We start from the raw sequence: 12,330 nt of genomic DNA on the forward strand, positions 1-12,330 counted from the left end.
GACTGGAGGCTCTCTGGGTCCTCCATCAGCTGTAAGGCCCTATGAAATTAACCATGTCATTTAAAGTGTGGAAAAGGAACAAAGAAAAAGAAAGCCTGCCCATTGACAGGGGAGGGGAGGGAAGGGAAAGGGGGAGAGGGGAGGGAGAAAAGTGAACAGATAACAAAACTAAAAAAAACTCTTAAGTAAGGTAGCATTGTTTTAATGTTTCAAGATCATGATAAAGCAGAAAGCTTGCCAGACTTTCTGGAAAAGTGAAATGATAATGATGGAAGTTTCTGGATTCCTGCAAGTACGGATTCAAACCCTGGTTCTGTTACTGATGGCTGCCATGCAACTTTGGCCAAGGACTTTGGACTCTTTTGAAGCCAAATGCATTAGCTATGGTACCCACACCCTAAGGTTCTCGAGACGGCAAAAGACATCACTGGTGCCGAGTGCTACCGCAACGCTGGCCCTCCAGGAGCCAGCTCCTACCTGGATGCGGCGTTCCTGCTTCTCCCAGCCGTGCTCCATGCCATCCAGGGTGCTCTCCAGCTTCCGCAGCTCCTCCCGGGCTCGGCCGGGCAGCCTGCCCTCTGCCCGTTCAGCCTGGGCAAGCTGCTGCTGCACCTCTCTCTTCTTCGCAGAGATCCTCTTTGACTTTTGCTGGAAGCATTTGTTCAACAGATGGCTGTGAATGTTACCCTCTAAGCAGCTATCAGGCACACGAGCCCCCACCCTTCCGTGGGGGTACTGAAAGGAATGATCCCATGGGGCAGGGCCCAGACTGTATTTTAAAGATAAGATTAGCGGCAACGGAATAAGGGGCTCTGTGTTAGTCAGAAGTAAAGATAAACGACAACTGATCGGCCATAGTGTTTTCATTGTGCACAACTTTAGGGAATGTTGAACGCTTGGTGCGATATTCCAGAAGGAATTTGGAAAATGATCGATTGGACATCTTTCTCCTTAAATAATTGTTTTCTACTTGGAACACTTAGCCCCACCTCTCAGTTTTGGGGTTTTTGTTTTGAGGTACCGGGAGCCAGAGATTGAACTCGGGACCACATGCATGGGAAGCTGAGGGCTCAACCACTGAATTGTTTGTTTTGCTTGTTTGTTCCTGTCCTTTCTGGAGGCATGGGGAATGAACCTGAGACCTGCCACGTGGGAGGCAGGTGCTCAACAGCTTGAGCAATATCTACTCCCCCCACCTCCAAGTTTTTTATCAACTATGCTGTAAAAATGCTAACATTAAAAAGATTTATAGTAATTTCTGAATGTATTTAGAAGGATTAATCTGCTAAGATATCTTGGGAAACAACATTTTAAATCGAAGTATAATAGATGCAGAATGGTACATAAATCTCAAGTTTAGAGAGTTTGCAATGTAAATATTTCTATGTTATTACCAAGCTCCCCATCCAAGAAATGTAAGAGAGGTTTTAAAATATCATTTCAATATCTATAATCTTATATTTGTCCAGTCCAGGAAATGTAAGAGGAATTTTTAAATATTAAATAAATATCTATAATCTTATTTTTGTCTAACTTAATGCAAATGAAACCCAAATGACAGTTTTACAATGATTGAGAACAAAGTAGCACCAAAAGTTAATTTTTTACACCTGCAACCTTATTACAATTTTGACTATTTTATGTGTAGTTATAATGTACCCCCTAGTTTTATATATTATTATGTATATTATTATGTATAAAACTAGGTAGTATTTTGCTATATATTAACTAAGCTAGAATTGTATTAAATATTTTATTTGACTCATTTCCATTTATACTGTGTTTAATAAGAAATATATCACATTTATGCACCTATATTTTAATGCCCATTTCCAGACTATTAAGAGTCAAGTTGATTAAAATTATTTAGCATCAAGTATACTGGCCAGATTTTCTTTATTTATAGTTCTGATATAGAGTAAGAGCATACTTTTCCTGAAATTTCTAGCACATCAAGTAAGAGGTATAATTTCTCAAACTAAGGTGTTTTAAAGGTTGTAAATTCAAGAGACAGCCTTTACTACAATGAGAAAATAATAGTGCTCTTAAATATGAAACAATTTGTTCGTCTCTGTGCTTTCTTTCTCTGTTAGGAAAAGGAAAATTAAACAGGTTTCATGCAGATTTTCAAAGCTAGATCAAGTTTCCCTCCACAATATTCCTTGAACTTTTGGATGTCATTGGGTCACTGTCTGAGAATTTGTTTTGCAGGATCTTCTGAAATAGTTAATATTTACCAGAAAGAATGCAAGTGGCAAATTCTTTTAACCATTCAACTCCTCCTCCATGTCTTCACCCCCCCAGGGTTTACACTCTCTCTCTCCAGCTCTGTCAGTAATCAATAAACTTTCAAAAATGCATTGGAGACATCTACCTGCTGGTGAAGAAGTAATTGCTGTGCTTCAAACAGATTTTCAGTGTCCAAGATCTTTTCAGCTTGTTCCTGAACTTCTTTAGAGCCAGAAATTAACTCTTCGAGGGAACTTTTTACTGTTTCTTTGTACTGGACAGAGTCACCAAAGTTGCTTAACATCTTTTCAACCTGGATTTTCACGAAAAGAAAATGCAAATCATAGTATTATTTGATGATGTTCATGTAACCTTGAATATTTTAAGATACGCACTGAAATACGCACACACTATCTAACAATTATTCTCTCACACATTTTTAAGGGTTATTTAATTATCATTAAATATAGTCACTTATGGGAATTGCAGGCCTCATGTGCCATACTGAAAACCAGGAAAGGGAAGCGGATGTGGCTCAAGCACTTGGGCTCCTGTCTACCATACAGGGAGGTCCAGGGTTTGATTCCCAGAGCCTCCTGGGGAAGGCAAACTGGCCTGTGTGGCGAGCTGGCCCATGCGGAGTGCTGCCCCATGCAAGGAGGGCTGCCTTGTGCAAGGAGTACTGCCCCATGCAGGAGTGCGAGCCCGTACGGAGAGCTGGCACAGCAAGACGACGCAACAAAAAGACACAGAGGAGAGACAATAAGAGACACAGCAGACCAGGGAGCTGAGGTGGTGCAAGAGAGTAAGCACCTCTCTCCCACTCCGGAAGGTCCCAGGATTGGTTCCCAGAGCCACCTAATGAGAAGACAAGCAGACACAGAAGAACACACAGCGAATGGATGCAGAGAGCAGACAATGGAGGGAGGGGGTTAGAAATAAATAAAAATAAAATTAAGAAAAAAAAACCAGAAAGGGAAATAGTATATATGATGATTCCCAGGTTTTCTTCATTTCAATCTCATGACTAAAACAATGTAATTATGAGAGTGCCTTACAAGGAAGCTGAATTCATCTTATTCAAAGAAAATAAGGAAAAAATAGAGAGAGAGGAAAAAGAAGAAAAGAATAAAACAGTATTTGAGTAAAAGGTATTTCTACAGAAAGTATCCATATAAATAAGTTCTAATTTTGTGGCTCTTTAGTAGATTCTTTTCTCTGTCATTTTCCTGAATTTTCACTCCTTTTCCTCTTTCTGCTGCTTCTATTTTACTTTCACCATCTCCTGTTTTCACTGTTTATCCCTGTCCATCTTCACTATCTTTACCCACATTTTATTGCCATTTGTCTTCCACATAAGCGTTCTAGTTTTTCCTTCTCTTACGCTGTCTTCTTTTTTCACTGTCTTCTCATCTGAGTTATCCAACATAACTTAGAGCATGTTATTCTCCAAACAAACAGCAGTAAGATGCTGTGAAAAATGTAAACTCCAGATCCTAACAAACATCAGCTCTGGCAAAAGAAGGGGTTCTTTACTACATACTGTGAATCTGTCCACAATCTTTTCTTTTTACAGTGAGTTGTAAACACTTTGTGTTCAGCATTTATTTAATACTAAGTAGATTATAATCAAAGGAAGGGATTGGATGGGTCAAATCCATCTTTTTTTATACAAATTCATAAATAAACAGTTTTCCTCCATTCTTCTTTCTTAACTTTCAGTAAGTTAAGTAATAAAAAAAAGTGAAGTATTTAAAATAAGTTACATAAAATTGTAAGATAGTGTGTAAGTGTGTAAGCAATTGATATTTGCATAAATATTTGTCAGAGGTAGGCCCTTGTCACAAGTATCATGGCAGCATAATGAGAGTACTTGGAAGAAAAAGGTAAAATGGGGAAGCGGCCGTGGCTCTATCAGCTGGGCTCCCGTCTACCATATGGGAGGCCCTGGGCTCGTGTCCCGGGGCCTCCTTGTGAAGGCAGGTTCACCCACATGCTGCAGAGAGCTGCTAGCCTGCAAACGCCACTGAGAGCCAACTCAGTAAGGTGACGCAACAAAAAAGGAAAGAAGCAAAAATGCAGAAGAGAGCACAGTGAATGGACACAGAGAGCAGACAGCAAGCAAGCTGCAAGGAGGGGGGAATAAATAAAAATAAACAGAGACACAGAAGAACACACAGTGAATGGACACAGAGAGCAGACAGCAAGCAAAAAAGCTGCAAAGGCGGGTGGGGATTTTTTAAAAAAGGTAAAATGTTAGGATGGTAATAATTCCTCATTTTAAAGTTGGATAGTTGTTTTTGTGTGATGAAATATATTGTAAATTTATATATCAATGTGACTCAACTCTCTTCAGCTTCAAAGAGCACCTCTCTATGTAGTAACTTCCAGACTGTTACCCTTACTTGACTTAGAGTAATATAAAAATTTCATTCACAAATGGGAGTGGGAACTAACTAAACTTCCCCAATGCTATGAAAATGAATGCTCAAACAATTGAAATAGTTTATGTTCCAAAATTTGATTAGTAATATCTCTATTTTCAATTTGTCATGAGGTCTCAAGAAACCTATAATTTATAAATTAAAATTCTCACATGAAACAAAAATCACAAGTAATTCAGAGTATTTTTGGCTTATGTAGTTTCACTACCAGAGACTCAGCCAGGTCCCCGTGGGTTAACAATACAGAGTTTAATGACAATCAGATCGTTAGAGTAAGTGCATCCATAGAAAATTCCAGACCTTCAGAATCAGAGAGATTTGTGGTCTTTCTCTAGTTATCACATAAATCATTTTTTCTATCCATGCTTATATTCATATGATTTCAAGACATACTTGTAACTATCTATTCTACTCGACATTCTTTTATTATCTTCCCATGCTCTAACTCATCATCCTTGCTCAACAACCTGCTTGGGAGAAGTATTCCCACTGAGGGTAGCAGGTACCCGACTAGAAATAAATAGATGGGCTGGTATAGTTTAACCTATTAGGGATATGGATGAGTATTACATTCATGCTGAGAGGTCTAAAATGAGAAGACCTCTAAAAGGGGATTTTCCTGGCCTGCCCAGTAATCATGGATTACTTAATTATTGCTAACATCAGTCGCCAGCACTTGCTCTGTTCTTACTCTACTAAATGCTCAACATAATTACTGCATTTAATCCTTGATACTGCCTTACTGGGGTATTTTAAAACTTTTTTGCAAATAAAGAAACCAAGGGCCAGAGATATTAAAGGACAAGCTCGGAATCACATGGGACTTAGGGTACCAAGATTGAGCTCTAACCCTGAACTTGTCTGATGCTCAAACCTGTGCTCTGAGACTCTATGCTGTACCCGAAACTGACCGTGAAATACCAATGCTTGGAAGCGGATTTGGCTCAATGGATAGAGCATCCGCCTATCACATGGGAGGTCCAGGGTTCAAACCCAGGGCCTCCTGGCCCATGTGGTGAGCTGGCCCACGTGCAGTGCTGATGCACGCAAGGAGTAAGTGCCATGCAGGGGTGTCCCCCACATAGGGGAGCCCCATGCACAAGGAGTGCACCCCATAAGGAGAGCAGCCACGTGTGAAAAAGGCACAGCCTGCCCAGGAGTGGCACCGCACACACGGAGAGCTGATGCAGCAAGATGATGCAATAAAAAGAGACACAGATTCCCAGTGCCACTGACAAGAATACAAGCGGACACAGAAGAACACACAGTGAATGGACACAGAGAGCAGGCAACTGTGGGGAGGGGAGAGAAATAAATAAAAAACAAACAAACAAATAAATAAAAATCTTAAAAAAAAAAAAGAAATACCAATGCTTTCCGAAGGCATGAAAAGTGCAGATTTTCTATGTATTCTGCTTTAGACATTGATAGTTAACTTGAACTGACCTGTTGTTCAGTACTGAGTGAGACGGTAACTTTAATGTCCTACTAATCCCCCACCCCACCTTTATATGAAGAAGTATCAGATAACTCTTCTGTTTCAGCTGCAGCTTCTTTGTGAAACTGTGTGTTAAAGAATAACCCAAAGAGGGAAGCGGACATGGCTCAACTGATAGAGCGTCTGCCTACCACATAGGAGGTTCAGGGTTCGATCCCCAGGACCTCCTGATCTGCGTGGTGAGCTGGCCCATGCGCAGCGCTGCTGCCATGTGCAAGGAGTGCTGTGCCACGCAGGGGTGTCCCCACTTGGGGTCCCCCATGCGCAAGGAGAGCCACCCACGTGAAAAACGTGCAGCCTGCCCAGGAGTGGCGCTGCACACACAGAGAGCTGATGAAGCAAGATGACGCAACAATAAGAGACACGGATTCCCAGTGCTGCTGGATAATGCAAGTGGATACAGAACACACAGCAAATGGATACAGCAGACAACAGGTGTGGGGGAGTAAGGAATAAATAAAAAAAATAAAAAGAACAACCCAAGGGCAGTGAACTTTCCAGATCTCCATGCGGACCCATCTATTGGAGCCTAAGTGAGATAGATACCTCAGACAGCAGAGTTCCAAGGGCCTTGAAACCACTCGATAATTTTGCCAGCTCGTCCCCTTGCTTTTGAGCTTCACTCTCAGAAGAAACTTCCGTCAGAATTTTAAGCCTGGATTTTAGCCAGCTGAGAGTCTCTGCTTTTCGGGTCACACAGTTTCGGATCTCCTGAAATGAAAGCACACTTTCGATGAATGGAAAAATCGTGGACCATGAGTTTCCAGTGGGAAAGGAGTCGGGGGAGGGCTAGAAGGTGGACATAAGAGAACCTGACGTCCGTTCCCAATGGAGCGCCTACTCGTTTTACTTTCTGTACACATCTTTAACAAACGTCGGCGAGTGCTAGAAAGACATGTTTCCCCAACCCCAACACCTGATGCCTAAAATCAATACTATCTACAGCAAAAAACAAGTGACCCTCTTAATTGAATGGTTAGATATTTGCAGATATTCCCTTCATCATGACAAAGATGCCTTCTAAAAATAATATAGACTATGAGATTCCAAAATTAAGCACTATAACATAGCATGTACTTTATCTTGCTTTCAGGGAACTGGAAGGATCACAGTATGCGGTGAAAAAGAATAATTTAGTGAGTTAATTGCTTTTATTGAAGCGTTTCCTTGAAACACGTTATTATGGATGTTTCACAGGGTTACTTTTACTTAATTGTCTTCATTAGCTTGCACTTCCTGTCTCATTTTTGTTAGCTTTTAGAGACCAATAGCCCCAAAATTAAGATGAAAAACAGAACAGCAGAAGGAAAGGAAGGGTTTATCCACCAAGAAAATGCCAGAAGACTGTGGGCTATAGTGGTAGCAGGGGGCAGGGCCCGGGGACTATCACTGGGCAGCTTTCCCCTCCCACACCAACTTTGAGACAAGCCCGGGGCAGGAGGTCCCCAACCACATTTGCTGTACAGCGGCGGTTTCAGGGCAAATGCACTTCAGTGGAAAACATATGGTTCCAGAAGTGATTTCTTCATTCTAAGACAGGAATTTTTTTTTGTTCTATAATAGTAAGCAGCAGCAAATCCAGATCTCCCTCTCTAGCTCTATGTCTACGGTTAGATTATTGTGCTTCTAGAGCACTTATAGGATTTAAGGGAAAAAAAGTAGAGCTCAGAGGATAGGGGCAGAAAGGAAGTAAAATTAATATTAAATACAACTATGTGATTTGTAAGCCATTGAAATGCTGTAAGAGGATTTTCACAATAGTGAGTACTCAAGAGTCTAGAAAACTACGGGCTGGGCTGTCAGGAAGAGGGTTGCCTTGTGTCATTCATCGAAGGCAAACTGGGTTCAGGCTGGGACTGTGTCACCTTGGCTGTGTTTACCAAACTCCAGAGGCTAATGGAAACCAATCCCGACTGATGCGACACAAAAAGGATACTTAGAGATCCTGCCCAACTCTCTGACTTTTCTGTGCTCTGACTTTTGAAGGGCTAAAAATGTATAAAAACCTATAGTGACTTTATTTTCTCTTGCAAGTCTCTTTTTTTTTTTTCATTAAATATGCCTTTTTTTGGCAGTTGAAAGAAATAAGTTTTCTAAATTTGTGTTTTCTAAGAAACTAGATGTTCCCATTTATTGAAAGTGCTCTTTTTATCCTTCTTTTAAACAAGCAAGGGATTTTTGTTGCAGAGAAAATTTTATTTTCTAATGCCAAATACTCTAGACTGATATGTCTCTATAGCAAAGGAGAAGATGTGATTAGTGGTTATTGAGTAATCAAGTATTTCCCATTTGGGCATAATCCTAGGAATCAGGGGATATGGGAGGTACAGCTGGCTGAGGGCTGGGGAGATGCAGGTACTTATAGAATTATGTCAAGGATTGGAGAAATCCAAACATGCCTCCAGCACAACCTATAGACTGAACTGATACTACATGTTGCATGTGCACACTAGGTATTAGGAGTGACAAGCGAAAAGTTCTTTTCCTTTAAGATGGGATCCTCACATTGGAGAAGGTAGTAGCATGTGGCAATTCTCAAACCTCCAAGTTGTGTCACACACCCATGCATGCACTTTTCCGCTCCGGACTCCCCATTAGCTAAGGAAGCTTTGCAGGCACCACTGCACATGGCCAAATCTCAATGAAACCAACGACTCAATAGGCAAAAAAACCCCTACACTTTTCCATGGTAACAAGAGGACACCTATTTTTAAGATGACTTTCAGGAACTTAGTTTTCTTTTTTTCTAGAAAGATAAAAAGACTAGAGATTGCCTATCATCCTTTATTATTGGAAATTCCCCAGTAACATATAAGGGCGCCCAGGACTTACCTCTACAGCCTGTTTAACTTCTCCGTGGCTGGAAGGATCCATCACGTCCTCCTTAATCCCCTTTAGCTGTGTCTCTTTTGCAGCTATCCAAGATGAGAACTCAGAAAATCTGAAAGAATGCAAGCACCTTCTAATTAAAGGGAGAAAGTACCGGGATGGTTCAAATACATTTTCTGTTTGGTCTTTACGTGCGGAAGTTTAGCAGCAACCAAGGGATGAGCAAGTCGATTAAGAGCTTTTCTGAAAACTGGCTCAGATGCTCAGTGACTCAGTGGGAAGAGGGAGCAGAGCAGGCGGGGAGCGCGTGGTTGAGGGATGGTGTCCAGGGCCTCGCCTGGCCTGAGCACCTGGGGGGAAAGAAGGTACCCCTTGAGGTCTGGCCTCACCTGGGCCCACCTAGGGGAGGCACAACCCAGAGGCTGAAGGTTCGCTCCCCAAATACACACACATTGGGGGATCTGAGGGTCAAGGAGAAAGGCTCGCCCATCCCCTTCAGTAAATGAAGCATTTCTGGACCAGAGCATCTTTCCTGTGTGAAGTGAAACTGATGGCATTTCTTGCTCGGCGGGGATCTCTGGGCAAAAGGACTTGGGGACAGCTGGTCTGCGCCTCTGGAAGCGGGTCTGAGCCCACCTGCTGGTGTAGTCCCGCCATTTGTCTGGGTCCTCCCGGAGCCGCCTGTGGGCGCCATCGATGGCCGCCCTGAGCTCTTTGAGAGCCGCGTGGCAGGCGTCGGGCGTGTCCCGCATTGGGTCCCGCACGGGGAGCTTCAGGCACAGTTCCTCGATGAGCTGCAACCTCTTCTCACAGAGATGATGAGGACCTTTGTCGCTGAAGAACACCTAGAAGGTGACCAATGCTTGTGAGAAGCCATACGATATGTTTACATTGTCCTAGATAGAATCTCCGAAAGGAAGACTCCCACCTAGACGCCAGGTGGAAAGTAATTCAGGTAGATGGAGCATGAGTTCCACCCCTTCTTAAAATTTTTTATTTATTACCTTTTTACATGCATAGATCACACAAAACGTTATGTTAAAAAATATAAGAGGTTCCCATATACCTCCACTTCCCACCACCCCCGACTCCTCCCACATCAACAACCTCTTCATCAGTGTGGCACATCCATTACATCTGATGAATACATTTTGGAGCACTGCTGCACAGCATTCTGTTCTTTAAAGAACAGTGTCAGGGAGCAGATGTAGCTCAGTGGATAAGCACCTGCTACCCATGTACGAGGTTCTGGGTTCAATCCCTGGAACCTCATAAAAAATAATAAAAATAAAATAAAGAACAGTGTGGCTTTACGTGAGTGTCCCCTCGGTGGTGGTGGACAAGACATACCCTGTGTTCCTTCAGCATCTTTTCGCTGCCCTCCTGGGCCACCAGCTTTGCCTCCCGGTCCAGCTCAGTTCTGCATTCTTCTATGGAAGCTAAGAACCGATTTTTCTCCACTTCAATCTTCAGATGAAGTAAATGGTATGGGGCTTCTCCCTGAAGATCCTGCATTCCAAAAGAAAATTCAGAAAGAAGATACTATGTTTTGATAATGTTCATTTCCAACTGAAATGGCTAACAAAAATGAAAAATATTCCCTGCTGGCCAATGTGATTTCATCCTTATCATCTACATTGGGCTCTTGTACTTTTCTAATATGAGGAACTTGGCTAAGCCTCTGAGCCCACTGCAGGCCAAGAGCATTCACCGGATGATGTAATTGCATTTTCACAGGAGCCCCAAGCAGTATGAACATTCCTATTTTACAGGTGAGACCACAGCGCCTCAGGAAGTAAGCAGAAGAGCTGGAATTTGAACCCAGATTTAAATCACACTTTGCCATGCCACGTACCTCTACCCTGCACAGCTCTCTTTGATTTTGCCTACAACCCTGTGAGGTAGAAAGGGCAGATGTTATACCCAGTCCCAAAGGAGGAACTTAAGGGAACTGTGCTAGGTAAAAAATCCAGGATTAAACAGCCCGCCCACCTCTTGCCAAGAGCTCTTTCCATTAAATTATACCTTGAGAAAAACAAGTAACAATAACATTTTTTGCATTCCCTTTTTAAAATATAAACACAAGGTTTTACCATTACATTTAGGTTCTAAAGCTCAATCACTTTATCCAATGTGTATCCTGTAACATTTTTAAAAGAACAGTAAGATAACTGATGGGAAAATGAATTGGAGCTATGCAAGGATTACGAGAGATTGTATCCCAGAGGGTTTAGGGTGAGTGTGTGTGTGTAAGAAAGCACACCCTTAAATTATAGCCTCTATTCCATAATAACATTATGATACGTTAAGCTCCAAAGACATCTTTAATAGTTCAGCTTCTTTTTCTTAAGGATTGTTTTGGTTTCAAACAAGAGATTTTTAAAATTTCAAACTAGCAAGCAAAAAGAAGTTTCTTTAACTGTGTGTTCCTTTAGGGTTGCTTTTATTTTAAATGAGAGATATTTAAAATTTCAAACCAGAGAGGAAAAAGAAGTTTCTTTAACTCTGTGTTCCTAGGCACAGAGCTGAGTCTTTAGAGGGTTACTGAGATCAAGACATCCAGCAAGCAGCACAGCCTGATGGAGAGAGTCGTAGCTGCCAACCTTTCAATGCCCCCGCGTCTCCTTCCTAAGATGCCCATGGCATCTGTACTTGCTATTACTTGACGATATCACTCATGAACCGGGGGCCAGGGCACGTCCCTCCAGCCTGGTTCAAGGAAGACAATGCCAGCAGGGTCTCCACTGTGGTGCATCTGCCTGACCTCCACTGGAAGGCTGGCTCTCCCACAGTCCCGCACGCCATCCCCAACTCACACATCCTCGGCTCTGTCTTCCAGTAGCTGTCTTTCCCCCTCCTCTTCCCACCCATCTCTGCTTCTCCTTTAAAGTCGTAGCTCAACCTAAATTCCTTTATTCACTCTTTTCCAATCTCCAAATGGGTCCGCTTCCCTCTTTCAAAACCTCCAAAAGCACATTAGGTACACTTTTTTGGACTTATTGCTATATGTTATCCTTTTATTATCCATAACTTGTCATCTCCCCTACTGGACTTTAAGCTCCTTGGGGAAAAGGAGTGTGTTTTGTGCATCATTACATCCCTAAACAATAAATCATTTGATTGATATTTGTAGATCATAACTATCTAAACTAGTAGGTAAAATCTCTGAGGACAGCAACTATATATAATTTTTTGAAATTTCAGTATTATACCTGACATAAGGTACTCTTACGATAGGAGTTTCATGAAATACATTAAATGTCCAAAGCATCCCAGTTAGAAAAGTGAGGAAACAAAAAAGGGTAGCCATAAGTATTATGATACAATGGA

At 42.0% G+C, this 12,330-nt stretch overlaps 1 protein-coding gene across 1 annotated transcript in view; it reads right to left on the reverse strand.

Moving 5' to 3' along the window:
* The window catches only part of SYNE1 (spectrin repeat containing nuclear envelope protein 1), a 497,459-nt gene that overhangs the window by 307,164 nt on the left and 177,965 nt on the right, over nucleotides 1–12,330 (reverse strand). Inside the window, exons 26-31 of the mRNA XM_058289685.2 lie at nucleotides 10,351–10,509; nucleotides 9,637–9,845; nucleotides 9,004–9,112; nucleotides 6,718–6,882; nucleotides 2,375–2,542; nucleotides 478–648 (exon numbers count right to left, since the gene is read on the reverse strand). Of these exons, the coding sequence (XP_058145668.1) occupies nucleotides 478–648; nucleotides 2,375–2,542; nucleotides 6,718–6,882; nucleotides 9,004–9,112; nucleotides 9,637–9,845; nucleotides 10,351–10,509 (981 nt within the window). The remainder of the gene's footprint in view (nucleotides 1–477; nucleotides 649–2,374; nucleotides 2,543–6,717; nucleotides 6,883–9,003; nucleotides 9,113–9,636; nucleotides 9,846–10,350; nucleotides 10,510–12,330) is intronic.

This window comes from Dasypus novemcinctus, chromosome 28 (genome assembly GCF_030445035.2).
Source record: "Dasypus novemcinctus isolate mDasNov1 chromosome 28, mDasNov1.1.hap2, whole genome shotgun sequence".
Taxonomy (NCBI): domain Eukaryota; kingdom Metazoa; phylum Chordata; class Mammalia; order Cingulata; family Dasypodidae; genus Dasypus; species Dasypus novemcinctus.